This window comes from Rhinopithecus bieti, unplaced genomic scaffold (assembly GCF_001698545.2).
Source record: "Rhinopithecus bieti isolate Rb0 unplaced genomic scaffold, ASM169854v2 scaffold_6506, whole genome shotgun sequence".
NCBI classification, from domain to species: Eukaryota; Metazoa; Chordata; class Mammalia; order Primates; family Cercopithecidae; genus Rhinopithecus; species Rhinopithecus bieti.
In genome coordinates this window covers 304,192-320,765 of record NW_016805137.1, presented here as the reverse complement: position 1 = coordinate 320,765, position 16,574 = coordinate 304,192, and the positions used below count along the sequence as shown (strand labels likewise).

Here is a 16,574-nt window from a genome sequence, read left to right as displayed (position 1 = left end):
TATTTTATTTTTTGAGATGGAGTTCCACTCTTGTTGCTCAGGCTGGAGTGCAATGGGACAATCTCAGCTCACTGCAACCTCTGCCTCCCAGGTTCAAGCAATTCTCCTGCCTCAGACTCCCAAGTAGCTGGGATTACAAGCATGTGCCACCAGGCCCAGCTAATTTTGTATTTTAGTAGAGACGGGTGTTTCTCTGTGTTGGTCAGGCTGGCCTCGAACTCCTGACCTCAGGTGATCCGCCTACCTTGGTCTCCCAAAGTGCTGGGATGACAGGCGTGAGCCACCATGCCCAGCCAATTTTTTTTGTTTCTGAGATGGAGTCTCACTCTGTCGCCCAGTCTAGAGTGCAGTGAGGCAGTCTCTGCTCACTGCAACCTCCGCCTCCTGGGTTCAAGCGATTCTTCTGCCTCAGCCTTCTGACTAGCTGGGACTACAGGCACCTGCCACCACGGACAGGTAATTTTTGTTATTTTTGCAGAGACAGAGTTTCACCATGTTGGTCAGGCAGGTCTTGAACTCCTGACCTCAAGTGATCTGTCCACCTCAGCCTCCCAAGGTACTGGAATTACAGGTGTGAGCCACCATGCCTGGCCTAATTGTATTATTACTGATATATAGGAAAACTTCTCTCTTATCCTGCTACCTTGCTGAGCTCTCTTACTAGATTTTCACTTGACTGTCTTGGATTTTCCTAAATTGCTTTCCCTTTCAAAATTTACACAACTTATTTTCCACCTTATTATATTGACCAGCACCTCTAGAGCCATGTGGAATTGTAGCCTCTTTGCCTTGCTCCTCATTTTAAAGGAAGTAATTCTAGTATTTCACCATTAAGTATAATGCCTGTTTTTGGCTTCTTTTCAATCTCCTTTCTCAAATTGGAAATATGACTGTCTATATTTAGCTTATCAAGAATGGTTATGAGGAATAAAGGTTGAATTTTATCAGATATTTTTATTAGCATCTATCCTTCAAGGAAGCAGATTACATGAATAGATTATCATATATAGTAACAATCTTTATGTTCCTGGAATAAACCCTACTTTATCATAATATATTATTAATAATTGTAATGAACTTTACTAAATTTGTTAAAAGTTTATTTTTTTCATCCATTTTCAGAAATGAGATTAGTTTGATGGTTTAAATGTTTGTGCTTTCCTCACGTATTGGTGTCTGGATTATGCCATCCTAATATAATGAGCTGGAAAGCTTTTTACCTCCTTTTAAATCTCTGAAACTGTTTATATAACATAGGAAATATCTATTTCTTTAATATTACAAATAAACCCAACTGTTTCTCATTACTGTGCTCAGCAGTCCCTTCACCTTTTCTACATTCTTGGAGTTTTCCTTTTGCTGTAAATAATTCCTTCTTAATTCTTTCAGAAACAATTGTGGGTGACACAATTTCTCAGTATTTCCATGTCTGAGCAAGGTTTATTTTGTCATCATCCTTGAATGCTAGTTTGGCTGTATATACAAACTTTCAAAAGCATCTTCCCTTAAGTCTTCGAAGATACTGCTGCATTTCCTTGTACCACCCAGTATTAGAGACGCATTGTTAGATGTCAATGTGTTTCTCATTTTTCGGAGATTACCTGTTTTATCTCTTTGAACACTAGAGGTTTTTAGGCTCAGGGGTTAAGCCACTCAACAGTTCACTAACCCTTTTAGTCTGAAGATCTACATTTTTCTTCACATCAGAGAATATTTCTCCTATTCCTTCTAAATTAATTTCCATTTTTCATCTCATAGTATTAAGAAGATATTGAAAGCTGTAGATATCTTCTTCCTTGTTAGCTTTTCTGTTATGTTTTCCAGTCATTTGCCCCTATAGACTCTGCATTACCTACATGAACATTATTTACAGTCAGTTTTAGATTTCTGCCTGGCCTTCCTGCAGCTTGCTCACGGGAGGCTTTCATGCTCAGTGAACATGAAGTATTCCTAACTTTGCCTGAAAAAGCCCGGTTAGGGAGACAAGTTTAATGGGGAAAGGGTCTACCCTCCAAACTAGAACACTTTGCTTTTTTTTTTTCCACCATGTATATCAATTTACCCCCTTATAAATGCGAACCAATAAGAGGGCAGTAACCTCCATGCATGATTTCAAACGATCTAGGGAAAGACATTTAAAAAAAAAAAACAAATATGGTTCAAGGAAAATAGCCATACTAATGTTGATGACAGTGTTAAGTGTTAATTTCTTTGAAGCACAGTAGTACAATATCTAATTTTAAACATGATCTGGGAGTCCTACTACTATGAATTTAATGTACACAATTACCAGAATAAATACTCAAAGATTTATGTGCAAAAGTATTCATTTCGGCTTTGTTTCAGAAAAAACAATGTGGAAATAACCTATATTCTCATCAGTAGGAAACCAGATTCACACATTTAAAAGCAATTTAAAAGAACAAGATAGAAGCACATGTACTAGCATTGATAAATCTCTAACACATCTTGCTAAGTAAAAAAACATTTTTTATGTTTTAAAAAGCCAACATAATTTATATTGTAGAGATTCATTTATATTATGTAAATATAGTATAAAGTTCTAGAATATGCACAGACTGTCATCTCTGGAAAGTAAAGAGATAATGAAATTAGAAGTGATGGTTGAAGAAAAATTCAGATCTGCCTGTAGTGTTACAATGTTTTAGAGAGACAATATAAATATAATTACTTGTGTAATTTGAAATTAATTTTAAAAGAGGAGTAAGATAGATCAATAAGTAAAAATATGAAAACTATCTTAAATAAATTGTCAAGTGAAAACACAATGTTTAAATATTGTATAGAAGACTCATTTGTCAGCCGGGTATGGTAGCTCAGGCCTGTAATCCCAGCACTTTGGGAGACTGAGGCGGGTGAATCACCTGAGGTTAGCAGTTTGAGACCTGCCTGGCCAACATGGCAAAACCCCGTCTCTACTAAAAAATACAAAAAAAATTAGCCTGGCATGGTGGCGCATCCCTGTAATTCCCGCTACTTGGGAGGCTGAGGCAGGACAATCGCTTGAACCTGGAAGGCTGAGGTTGCAGTGAGCCAGGATAGTGCCACTGAGCTCCAGCCTGGGTGACAGAGTGAGACTCCATCTCAAAAAAAAAGAAAAAGAAAGACTCATTTGTGTAAGAAAAAAAGTGAGAGTTATATGCATATACGTATATGCATATACAAATATGCATAAAATATTCCTGAATGATATCCAAAAAGCTGGTAACATGGATTGTCATCAAGAAGGGGACCTGAGTCATAGTTAGGATGGAGGAAGACTTATCTTTCAGTGTCTTCTTTTGTGAACCATTTGGGCTTTTTACCATGTATATGCACTAGTTAATATTTTTTCTTTTGTTAAAGAAACCATGATTTCCATATATGAACATACACCTTTAGAATATAGGTCTAGAGATTTTCCATGCTCATGGAATTCTGAAGTAACTCACAAACTGTAAACAAAACCAACCCATTATTTTTAAATCTCTCAGGAGCCTGAGAACAAGGGTGATCATTCAAAGGTACGAATATACACTTCTCCTTGCATGATTCAAGAGCATCAGGAGACCCTGAAACGACTGTCTGAGGTCTGGCAAAAGGTCTCTGAACAGGATGATCTCATTCAAGAACTTCGGAATAAGCTGGCCTGCAGTAACGCTTTGGTAAGTGCCTTCTTCTAGAAATGTCTCTGGGAGACCCTCAATCGAGACATGGGGAGAGAAAGGAGGGAAAAGAGTCGCCTAAATTAATCTTTTCACCAAGAATCCTCAAATGTCTGATATATACTTGCCTTCCCACTTTGTTCATATTCTCCATGATAATGCCTCTCCCCATCCACGTAGTTTGAAATTCTAAAGAATCTTAAAATCTCTCACACAACAACCTAAATGCCCATCAGTGGGGAAATGGTTAAAGAGATTAAGAGAAATAATTAAAGAGATATCCCTATTGTGGAATAATATGCAGCCAGTAAAAACGACTAAGCACATCTGTAAGAGCTGCACGAAAGGAGCTTTGTGACTTATTGCCGAGAATAAGTTGCAGAATTCCATGTATAGTTCAGTCCTACTTTTGTTTTATCTCTGATGATAATACTAATATGTAAGTACAAACTGAATTTTCAATACTGTCCTCTCCCTTAGTGGAAGCAAGAGGAGGGGAGTAAGTGAAGAGGGGTTTCACTTTTCCATGCTTGGGTTTTATTTGAATTATTTTCAACAAAATCAAAAAAGCATAAAATTAAAACCAAAATTTCATTTTTTTTAATTTTTGAAAAAAGAAATTACACACACAGTCACACACTCCATAAGGAACTTCCCTCTTTATTTCTCAAACTTTGTATCCTGTCCTCTGATAGATTAGGTACATCTCTCCATCACAGCCCCTGAAGAACCTTCTTCTGCCTCATCAAATGGACCAAACAGAGGTTTAGGAGAGAGTGCAAGTGTGGGCATTGATGAACTTGAGACAGATCACATATGCCTTAGAAAACCTTGATGTCAGATGGGGAGCTTAATTGCTTCTCCCTACCTACCCCACAGGGAATGCCTGATAAATTGTCTAATTCTGCAACTAACTTATGCTGCAGAAAGGAACACTCTGAAATAATAGTCATGGTAACAAGCATGTTTCATTGATCATCCGGCATAACCGATCTAAGCTTATTTGCAGGTTCTGGAGCGTGAAGAGGCTTTGATAAAACTACAAGCCGACTTTGCTTCCTATACAGCTACCCACAGATACCCTCCTAGCTCCTCAGAAGAGTGTGAAGACATCAAAAAGGTGGGAGAAATTTGCTGATCTGTGCCTACCGGAATCAGGCTGAGCTGGGGTTGATTCTGGGCTTTCCTACTTATTTTTTATTTTTACATGACAGTTTACATTTTATTTTATGTCTGTGTGACCTTGGTTGGCCCTGCCACAAGGATGCTGTGTATAATGTATGCCAAACCCCAAAGACAGGCTGCATTCAATTTTGGAATTGCACCTGTCTCTTAATTGCACCTGTCTCTAACAGTACACCTAAACAAGAGAATACTTCTGTTGCCTTGCTAGATTCAAAAGGACCATCCAGCCTCCTAGTGTCTGGCTGGAGTTGAAAAGTAGCTAATTTAGGAAAGATTATTAATCCAAATTTATTCCCCCTGCTTTTTTTTTTTTTTTTTTTTTTTTGAGAACTCTGTGTTTGCAAAATTCAAAGCAGTATCAAAAGTTGATTCTAATAATAAATAAGCAGTTAAACCATGTAAACAAATAGCAAGAATTGATTGGCCAGGTGTGGTGGCTCATGCCAGTAACCCCAGAACTTTGGGATGCCAAGGCGAGCAGATCACTTGAGGTCAGGAGTTTGAGACCCACCTGTCCAACTTCGTGAAACCCCATCTCTACTAAAAATACAAAAATTAGCCAGGTGTGGTGGCACATGCCTGTAGTCCCAGCTACTAGGGAGGCTAAGGCAGGAGAATCACTTGAACCCGGGAGGTCGAGGTTGCAGTGATCTGAGATCACACCACTGCACTCCAGTCTGGGCCACAGAATGAGACTCCATCTCAAAAAAAAAAAAAAAAAAAAAAAAAAAGATGAACCAGGAGTTAAAACATGGCCAGGTGTCCTCTTAGGTGAGGTCCTGTTAAGTCAGCCGTGACTGAACTTGGTACCTGGCAAAGCCAGCCACAGGAGGCCACGCCGGGCAGGTGCTGGCATGCCTGCATGCCCCAAGACTGATGCCGAAATAGGGGTGAAGTGGGGTGGCAGAGGGAGTAAACAACACGTCAGCTCCCCAAGGGGTTCTCTGGTCGGGGAGGAGGAGACTCTCCTCTTTCCAGGACTTTCCAATCCCAGAAAGTTGGTTAAACAAGGGATCAATATTGAACTTTGTAATTCTTCCTTGGACATCTGTCAATATTTATTTTAAAGATCAGTTACATGTTATTCACATCCTGACCTAGAGCAAAAATCTCATAAGACTCCATTTTTTTAATGATACAAACTTCCCCAAGAAGCAGAGTACACCTTCCCCCATCGTGCTGTGTTTCCTTTCCAAAGCCTTCATGCTTCCGGGGCTCCATTAGGAACGAGAGACCCACGCCAGCTTTTTCCAGCAGGCCTCTCCTCCCGTCGGCCAGTGTGGCACAGTGTGGGGCTTTGAGTCCCTGCAGTGCCCCCTCCTGAGTCCTCTCCCCAATATCCCTGATGCCCAGGCAATGAATTACTCCTCCCCAGCCACATGCTCCTGCCTTCTTTTGGTGAGGAAGACAATCCCCTCTCCTTCAGGGTAGAAGCCAAAGGTCTTGCAGAAGGGCCCCAAGCCCCACGTGATGTAACCACCAGCTCCTCACCCCTCCTCCAGCTCTCCCCATCGCCTGCTCTGTGCCAGCCACGCTTGCCTCCTACATGTTCCCTCCACAGGCCTTGTCTCTGGCTAGTCTCCCCGCCTGAAAGCTCACCTCCAGCAAGTCTCAGCTGAGAGGCCACATTTGCAGGGAGGCCAGCCTATTGTCCTACTCAAAATTACAACATGCACCTCGCCCACCCATGCCCCTCCATTCCCCTTCACTCTTCTGTTTCCCCCATAGCACTTATCAACTGTTAACATTTTCTATAAGCCACTACTTATTATGCTCTTCATCTCACCCACTAGGTCAGCTCTGTGGGGACAAGGATTTGTCTGTGTCTTTTGCTCCACATTATTTGCTTTGAAAACATTAACAGAGTCATGCCCAGCACCCAGGACAGTGCCGGGCACACAGTACATTCTCCATAAACAACTGTCTGTCTCAGGGAGGAAGGAATACAGGGATGGCTGCTTTTATGTGTATTTCGTGTGAGCCTGAGAAGTCTGCAGTATCCTTTTGTTTTATTCTCTTTTAAAAAAAATTTAATTGAGATACAATGGACAAATTATAAAATTCACCATTGGTTTTTAGTATATTCACAACATTGGGCAATCATCACCACTACCTAATTCCAGAACATTTGTGTCACCCCAGAAGACACCCTGTACTAGCAGTCACTCCACGTACCCATCCCCTGGTACCCAGCAACCGTTACTCTACTACTCTGTCCCTACCGACTGTTGTGTGTGGCCACTGGGCATTTTAGAAAGCATTCTCCATTCTCTCTCATCTCCTCATCCTGCCCTATTCTTCCGTCTGCCAGATACTGAAGCACTTGCAGGAGCAGAAAGACAGCCAGTGCTTGCATGTGGAGGAGTACCAGAACCTGGTGAAGGATCTGCGCATGGAACTAGAGGTCGTGTCGGAACAGAAGAAAAACATCATGAAGGGTAAACCAGGGCGGCAAGCTGTGGCAGGGGAGCCAGAAGGAAGCCTAGCTCTCCCCTGAGCATAGACTCTGTCCCGCCCCTTGGTAGACGTGATGAAGCTGGAGCTGGACCTGCACAGACTGCGGGAGGAGACATCTGCCCACATTGAGAGGAAGGATAAGGACATTGCCATCCTGCAGTGCCGGCTGCAGGAGCTGCAGCTGGAGTTCACCGAGACCCAAAAGCTCGCTTTGAAGAAAGACAAGGTAAAGTGAGGAACACTGGTTGGAGTTCCCAGTGGGGCAGGTGTGAGGCCATGCCCTGTCAGGAACCGGTTCTGCCTTCACCCACCGTGATTGCTTTGGGAGCATCAACACAAGCACAATGAGATGGTGGCTCTTCAGGCCAAGGTGCAATCCTAAGCACTTCTTTGGTATTTCTTATCATACATAATAAATGAATCTGATCATGCAGGGACCAAAACAGAGGCACTGACTTTTCCCAAGGCCCACAAGGTAGCAAGAGCATTTGGGACACACTTACTTGCATCATTCCCTTATACTCTTTTTATGCCTGATAGTGAAAGGAAATGATATAAAATAATAGATAGCCTTACGAAGAATTTCAAGTGAATTTCACTTTTAAAATCACAAATATCTGGCTGGGCATGGTAGCTCATGCCTGTAATCCCAGCACTTTAAGAGGCCGAGGTGGGGAGATCCCTTGAGCCCAGGAGTTTGAGACCAGCCTGGGTAACATGATGAAACCCTGTCTCTACAAAAAAATGCAAAAATTATCTGGGCACGGTGGTGTGCGCCTGTAGTCCCAGTTACTTGGGAGGCTTAAGTCACAGGATCACGTGAGCCCCTTGAGCCCAGGAGGTGGAAGCTGCAGTGAGTGGTGATCATGCCATGCACTCCAGTCTGGACACTAGAATGAGACCCTATCTCAAAACAAACAAACAAATTACAAATATTTTATGAATATGTAAATAGGCAGTTTGAAAATATTAATGGAGCTGTGCCCTAAAAGAACTGTTACTGCCAACATAAATCAAGTTCTTAGAAAAGCCTAGAAATGGAACGAAGAGCAGAAAGGTTGTGAAACCAGTGCAAGCTTTTGTAATCAGTACTATTCTGACTCTGAACTTCCGTCAGAGCTATTAAAAATAATCCAGCTGAGGACTGGGTGCAGTGGCCCACGCTTGGAATCCCAGCACTTTGGGAGGCCGAGGCGGGTGGATCACTTGAGGTCAGGAGTTCGAGACCAGCCTGACCAACATGGTGAAAGCCCGTCTCTACTGAAAAAAAAAAAAAAAAAAAAAAAAAAATTAGCTGGACATGGTGGTGCACGGCTGTAATCCCAGTTACTTGGGAGGCTGAGGCAGGAGAATGATTTGAAGCCGGGAGGGGAGGCTACAGTGAGCCAAGACTGCACCACTGCACTCCAGCCTGGGCAACAAGAGTGAACTCTCTCTCAAATAATAATAATCACCATCATCATCATCCAGTTGATAGACTGGCTGGTCAGGAAAACCTCCTGTTTCAAGGCACAGAGGAGATATGCCCATCAAAACAGAGGCATTTGGAGAGATGATGACAAGGCACGGAGTCTGGGTAAACAGCTTTGAGTCATTTGTATATTCCACAAATATTTTTGAGCCCTGAGATATGCCAAGCACTGTCCTAGACACTAAGAATATAATAAAACCTGCAGCATGCCACCTCTCATGGAGCTTGCACTCCTGTGTGGGGAGACAGCCAGTAAACAAAATTAATATATAATACTGATATACCCACGTCAGACACTGATAAATCCCTCCAACAGCTTGGTGGCGGTTTTACACAGAGTGACCAGAGAAGTCCTCTCTGATAAGGTGACGTTCTGGCAGAGATTTGAACAAAGTGAGGGAGCCACCCAGGCAGAGGTCTGGAGGAAGAATATTCCAGGCAGAGGGAATAGCAAGTGCAAAGGCCCTGAGGTGGGGTCTGCTTGGAGTGTTCCAGGAGCTCAGCGGAAGCAGAGAGGGGTCGGGGTGGCAAGGGGTGAGGTCAGACAGGTAGCCTCAGACCAGACCATAGGGTGATTGTAAGGACTCCCTCCTTTTTCTAAGAGATGGAAGCCGGTGGAGGGTTTTGAGCTGAGGCAAAAGATCTGACTTGCACTTTTAAGATCCCCACCTCTAGCTGGGCACAGTGGCTCATGCCTGTGATCTCAGAACTTTGGGATCACAGGTAGGAGGATCACTTGAGCCCAGGAGTCTGAAACCAGCCTGGGCAACATGGTGAGATCCCATCTCTGCAAAAAGAATGTTTAAACTAGCTAAGTGTGATGGCCACCCCTGTAGTCCCAGCTACTCAGGATGCTAGCGGTGGTAGTTATCCGTATGGGTCTATAGCAACCTCAGATCTTGCCTCCTTAGAAGAAAGAATTTGACTGAGGGGCAGAAGGCAGAAGGAGAGACTGAGGCAAGTTTTAGAGCAGGCAGGAGTGAAGTTTTTTAAAAGTCTTAGAGCAGTAATGAAAGGAAGGAAAATACACTTGGAAGAGGGCCAAGCGGGCGACTTGAGAGACCGAATGCCGTTTGACCTCTTGACTTGGGGTTTTCTTACTGCAACCTCCTAGGTTCAAGCAATTCTCCTGCCTCAGCCTCCCAAGTAGTTGGGATTACAGGTACCCACCACCATGCCTGGCTGATATTTGTATTTTTAGTATGAGATGGGGTTTCACCGTGTTGGCCAGGCTGGTCTCTAACTCCTGACTTCAAGTGATCTACCTGCCTCGGCCTGCATATACTCCTGGGGTCCTGCGTTACTTCTCACCATTCTCCTAACTCCTGAGACCTTACCCAGGAATCCGCTGCTCACCAGTTTCAGGTGTTTTCTATCTATTAGGAGCCTGCCTTTCCCTGGCACCGGCTGTGACAAATTATTACTTTAGAGTGACAATTAACAACCTCCTGACTATCACCTGATGGTCGCCCGACAACCCTGGTGTATGTGGCAGGGGAGCCCTCTCCTGCCCTGCTCACACCTGACTAGCTGCCTGCTGTAAAGGGAGGCTGAGATGGGAGGATCGCTTGAGCCTAGGAGGTTATAGCTGCATTGAGCTATGATCATGCCACTGCACTCCAGCCTGAGCAACAGGGTGAGACTGCCTCAAAAACTAAAACTAAACTAAGATAATAAAAGGCCAGGCATGGTGGCTCAGACCTGTAATCCCAACACTTTGGGAGGCTGAGGCAGGTGGATCACTTGAAGTCAGGAGTTTGAGACCAGCCTGGCCAACATGGTGAAACCCCATCTCTACTAAAAATACAAATATTAGCCAGGCGTGGTGGCGCATGCCTGTAATCCCAACTACTTGGGACGCTGAGGCAGAAAAATGGCTTGAACACGGGAGGTTGCAGTGAGCCAAGATCATGCCATTGCACTCCAGCCTGGGTGACAGAGAGAGACTATGTCTCAAAAACAATAATAAGAATCAGAATAAGATTCCCTCTCTCGACGGTGTGGAGAATAGCCTGAGGGGAACAGGAGTGGAGGCAGGGAGGTTCGCCCAATGTCCAGACAGGGGATGCCAGTGGCTTGGATGAGGGTTTGAGACAACCTCTCATTGCCTTCATCCACCGCCACTCAGACCTTTCCCAGCATTTGCATTTTGCTTTCTTCAGTTCCTCCAAGAGAAAGATGAGATGCTGCACGAGCTGCAGAAGAAACTGACACAGGTTCAGAACAGCTTCCTGAAAAAGGAGAAGGAGCTGGAGAAGCAGCAGTGCATGGCCACAGAACTCGAAATGACAGTCAAGGAGGCTAAGCAGGACAAGTCCAAGAAGGTGGAGTGTGAGGCCCTACAGGCTGAGGTCCAGAAGCTGAAGAACAGTCTCGAAGAAGCCAAGCAGCAGCAGAGGCTGGCTGGTGAGGCCCCCGCAGGTGCTGTCCCCACCACACTTTTCTATGGGGCTAGTGCAGCCCTAGAGCAGCCACCTTCTCTCTCCCAGAGGCCACTTCCCCTCGCCCCCTCCAGTGTCTCACTGCGGACCTTCTCAGGGCCTCATCCTATACCTCACATCAGTGGCCAGCACCCTCTTGTATTCCTTCACCCACTCCCAAGCTCACCTGCCCTCTGGAGTCATCCACCTACCATTCTCCCAGAAGTCTTGCCTGAAGACCCTGGGCCTTCCTGGCCACAGGAAGGCAGGGCTCTGTCCTTTGCACCACATTCCTCTCCATCTTCTCCAGGCCCTCATCACACAATTTGCTTCTCCCTTCCCTGGCTTTTTATTCCCTTTCTCCTTTTTGTCCCCAAATACATTCTGTTCTGTGCAGCTTGTACTATGAATGATGTCCTTGTCCCTCCACAGAGCCTGCTTTCTCAGAGGTCACCAATAACTTCTTGCCTTGGGTACAGGGTTTCTCTGGGGGAGATGAAAATGTTCTGGAATTAGATATTGATGATGGTTGCATGACTTTGTGAGTATCAAAAAAACCACTGAATTGTATACTTTTAAAGGGTAAATTTGCCAGGCACGGTGGCTCATGCCTATAATCCCAGCACTTTTGGAGGCCTAAGTGCGCAGATCACTTGAGCCCAGGAGTTCAAGATCAGCCTGGGCAATGTGGCAAAACTTTGTCTCTACAAAACACAGAGATTAGCCAGGCATGGTGGTGGGCACCTGTAATTCCAGCTACTTGGGAGGCTGAGGTGGGAGGATCACTTGAGCCTGAGAGGTCAAGGTTGCAGTGAGCTGAGATTACGCCAATGCACTCCAGACTGGGCAATAGAGTGAGACTCTGTCTCATAAAAAGTGGAGGTGGGGGTGCTAAATTTATATTACATGAATTACTTATCAATTTATAAGATAAGATCCAAGCTTGGCTTCCTTCTTTACCCTCCTTTAATGCTGTGTTCCTTGATGCTATTGGCTACTTATGCCTCAAAGCTTGTTTCTCAGCTTTGGAGATATCACGGGTCCATCCTTCTCCCACAAACCTCCCCATTGTTCTCTTTTCTCTCCTGCTTTGACTGTAGTCATCAAGGACTCTCCCCTTCTTACTCATTCTTCAGTGAGCTCCCTCCTTTGTGTAGCTCCCTTTCTCTACAGGTAACTCCAAAACTTCAAGCCCCAGCTCTAACTTTGTAACTGCCTTCCCCTCATACCCAGTGGAAGCAAAGGCATGGGCTAGAAGAATATTGCTGGATGTTTTTCTCTATTCTAATGTATTCCAATTTTCCTGAAGCAGTTTTTCTTTTATGTCAGATTCCTGCTCAAGAACGCACTAAATCACATCTAAGCATTTCTCTTAGGCTTCCAAAGTCCTCCAAAGCCCCCACTCATCCATCCACTTACTCAACTCTATCAGCCACCATTCCTCCCCACTTCCCTTTCCAGTCAAACTGATGTCTTCTACCTTCCTCCCACACACCTTCCCCATTCTCCTCACCAGGCATTTGCTCTAACAATCCCCGCCCCTGGAATTCCCTTCCTCCCACTTCTTTTTCTACATCTCAGCTTCTGTTTGTCCACTCATCCATCTCCAAGCGCTCTGGCCCATGTGGATCTCTCTTCCTGAACCTGGTCAGTGTGAGTTTAACGTGACAGTGTTCTCTAGGATGGTGGGCCGGTAACCCTCCCTCAGGAGCCTCTAAACTCCAGGAGGGTCAGGATTTGTCCCCAATGACAGAATGAGTTGCACATGAGTTACTGAGAAATTTCTACCAATGTGTTTAATTTTAGTCCAGAAGGTGTCCACAGCTGAGGGGTAGACAAAGACAGATAATTTAATAGGGTTCTTTAGGACTGATCGTGAAATAGAGAAAAATAAGGACAGACTGGGAATTGAAGTAGAGCACAAAATGAAAGGAGAAACTCTTCAGCCAGGCTGATAAGAGTGTGATCTTCATACACCCTCCCTTCTCACATGGCCATCTCCCCGCTTCCGCAGCTCAGCAAGCAGCCCAGTGCAAAGAAGAGGCTGTGCTGGCAGGCTGTCACCTGGAGGACACCCAGAGGAAACTGCAGAATGGCCTCCTCCTGGACAAGCAGAAGGCAGACACCATCCAGGAACTGCAGCGAGAACTTCAGAAGCTGCAGAAGGAGTCTTCGATGGCTGAGAGGGAACAATCCTGCAACAGGTGCCCAGGCTCACCTCCAGAGAGAGGTTCTGTCCTTCTTGAGTCAGCCGGGCCCTCTGTGGGCAGCTGCCCAGGCATGGGAAAGCAAGGACTTCCCATGGGGTCAGCTCTGCAATCTGCCCACATGGGCACTGAAGTCTGTCCTCCTGTGGCTGTTATTTTGCTTTAGAAAACGGGTGGAGGAGCTGTCATCAGAACTCTCTGAAGCCCTGAGGAAGCTTGAAAATTCAGACAAGGAAAAGAGGCAGCTTCAGAAGACAGTGGCTGAGCAGGATATGAAAATGAATGACATGCTCGATCGTATCAAGCTCATTCAGCACCAGGTGTGACGGGCAGGCAGACAGCCCATTCAAGTGCTTGCTCTGCTTAAGATAAAACACAGGCCAGGAGCAGTGGCTCACACCTGTAATCCCAGCTCTTTGGGAGGCCAAGGCAGGCAGATCACTTGAGCCCAGGCGTTCCAGACCAGCCTGGGCAACATAGCAAGACCCCACCTTAAAAAAAAAATACAAACATTATCAGGGCATAATGGTACATGCCTGTAGTCCCAGCTACTTGAGAGGATGAGGTGGGAGGATCCCTTAAGCCTGGTAGATTGAGGCTTCAATGAGCTATGATCTCACCACTGCACTACAGCCTAGGTGACAGAGACCCTGTCTCAAGAAAAAGGAGAAAGATTAAATATATCAGTCATTATTTGGGAAGATGTCACTACCAATCCATGCAAATTAATTGACCAGAATTGTGTTAGTATGCTAAGCCAGCCACTCAGCACCAGCTCCCATTACCAGTAAGAAGCATTTTCAATGGTTAACCTTAAAATTAATCAAACAACAATGTTGTTCTTTCTAGGATTCAAAAGCTATTCTTATCAGTCAATTTATTTATTTTTTAAATAGTGCCCAGCAGCAGGAGATAATTGTCAGTCAATTTAAAGTCTTTGATCTCTGAATTACTCTTTTATGCTCTTCTAAGATTTTAAACTTCATTCAAAAGGTTTTGATAAAGATTTGGAATCTTCCAAATCTTTGGGAAGAATTGGTGAGAAATTGGGAAAGAAAGCGGTGCTTAGGAATTGGATCAATAAATAAAATAAATTGCTATATCTGACTGAACAAAGAAAAAATATTACAGACATTAGAGGAAACTTTTTATTTTACGTATGCTATGTAACTAAGGAATTGTCTTCTTATTCATTCCAGCCATGCTCTGTGTGTAATTGTCTGTATTTTTCCCCCAAATATAATATAGTCTAAGACAGTCTTTCAGCTCAGTCTTTATTTTTTCAGCACAGGGAGCAAGAATCCACCAAATGCAAGTTAGAAGATGATCTTCAGGAGGCCACAAAGCTACTGGAGGACAAACGGGAGCAGTTGAAGAAAAGCAAAGACCGTGAGAAGCTGATGGAGGAAGAACTTGAAGCTCTGCGGCAGGAATTTAAAAAGAAAGACAAGACGGTGAGTGGGAGAATCCCAGGAGAGCTGGGTCAGGAATCCAGAGTGGGACATGACCCCAGCCGGGCCTTGGGGGATGCAGAGGCAATGGATGCTCAGACCTTAGGAAAGACAGGAAGGACAGTGGGAAAGGCCAGCGAGGAGGGGAGTGAGAAGGCCTGAGTGCCCGCAGGGTGGAGATAGAGCTGGGGGAGAGGGAGGATGGAGTGGGGCTTTTACAGTTATCTGAGATTAACACCTCTTTGCTGTGCTTTGTTCTTTAACGAGGGAACAGTTGAAAGAGAATTCCAGAAAGTTGGAGGAAGAAAATGAGAATCTCCGAGCAGAGTTACAGTGTTGTTCTACACAACTGGAATCCTCTGTCAACAAATACAACACCAGCCAGCAAGTCATCCAAGACTTGAATAAAGAGGTGAGTAGACAGGAACCCCAAAGGAGTGAGGAACTTGAACCCGGTGACCCTTGACCTGAAATCTGTACCCACCTCTCCTCCACACAGAAATGCAGCTAACTGCTCAGCCAACTGCAGATCCCAGGCCACCTGCAGCTCCACTTCCCTCCCGGTTGGCACCTGGTTGCTGAGCCAGAGAAATGTTTCTTCCATATGTGGAAGATCTCATCTCATATCTGGTGGAGCCCCCAAGCTATTTGGGCTTTGTCATCAAGTCTTCCAATGTTCCGTTTTAGACCAGAGTTGAATGAATCCATTTCGGGGGGCAATCTGCTAGGGAACACTTCCAAAACTTGTCATGAAGCACAAAAAGGAGATGAAAGTGGGGATAGTTATTTTTCATTACACAAGTAAAAATGACAGAAAGGAGTAAATAGCATCTGACATATGCTAAGCACTGTGCTTGAATTCAGTCATCATTTATTTATCATCCACTTAAGCTCTTTACATGGCTTCCATCTGCTCTACAGCCAACATGAGAGACATGATAGAGGAAAGAAAGATGGAGGGCCAAAGTCACTGACCAGCAAGTGATGGGATGAACCACTATTTGAATCTGAATTATCCAGTTCTAACACCTCTTCCGTTTCTCCCTCATCATAAGCAGCCATCCTTTCTCCAGCTAAATCCTTTCCACCTTTCTGGGCAAGAGAAAAATATAACACCTTGGTAGATGGTCTCTTGGGCTACAAATGAAAGGCCAAGCAGCCCTTTCCTATTATTGACAGTAATTAATTTATAAAATACTGTGGAAATATTCTAGCATCAAAGAGCCCCGGTATAACTGAGGAACTGAATTTGTAATTGTAATTAATGTTAAGCTTATTTAAACGTAAATAGCCTCCTGTGGCTAGTGGCTACTATATTATACAGCACAGGCCTAAGGCACTGACTGTTCTCAGAGTTGTCCTCCAGAGATAATAATCTCTCCTTGAGTGTGATCCAGAGTTGAAGTCTGAGTCACTGAGATCCCTAAGGAACCTCCATGAACATATGGGATACTCAGATTCCTACGTGTTTAGTATGAACCTAGTGTCATATTTGCCAAAAGAAAGATAACCAAGTAAATGTGAAAGTAAAAACAATAATTTCAGATTACCTTTAATGAGAATCAGGAAGTTAAGGGATGTGTGTGTGTGTGTGTGTGTGTGTGTGTGTGTGTGTGTAGAAGCATCTTCAACTTTTAAAACATACCTCACATATGGAAAACTTAATTAATTGAAATAACCATTAGAAAGAAGCTTTGATTATTTTCTAGAATGTACTT

General features: G+C 44.2%; 1 protein-coding gene across 8 annotated transcripts in view; it reads left to right on the top strand.

Annotated features, from left to right (window-relative positions):
• PMFBP1 (polyamine modulated factor 1 binding protein 1) overlaps positions 1–16,574 on the top strand; it is a 55,923-nt gene that overhangs the window by 28,912 nt on the left and 10,437 nt on the right. For 6 of the 8 annotated variants that reach the window (XR_001885426.1, XM_017871316.1, XM_017871317.1 and 3 more), the window contains 9 exons: positions 3,495–3,665; positions 4,675–4,785; positions 7,162–7,288; positions 7,376–7,533; positions 10,941–11,184; positions 13,213–13,402; positions 13,572–13,725; positions 14,692–14,856; positions 15,119–15,268. Coding sequence is in view for 7 of the 8 variants with exons in the window: in XM_017871316.1 (XP_017726805.1) it covers positions 3,495–3,665; positions 4,675–4,785; positions 7,162–7,288; positions 7,376–7,533; positions 10,941–11,184; positions 13,213–13,402; positions 13,572–13,725; positions 14,692–14,856; positions 15,119–15,268 (1,470 nt within the window). In the remaining variant the exon portion in view is untranslated. Of the gene's footprint in view, positions 1–3,494; positions 3,666–4,674; positions 4,786–7,161; positions 7,289–7,375; positions 7,534–10,940; positions 11,185–13,212; positions 13,403–13,571; positions 13,726–14,691; positions 14,860–15,118; positions 15,269–16,574 lie in introns of all 8 variants that reach the window. The other 2 variants (XM_017871319.1, XM_017871315.1) reach the window with 1 other exon arrangement.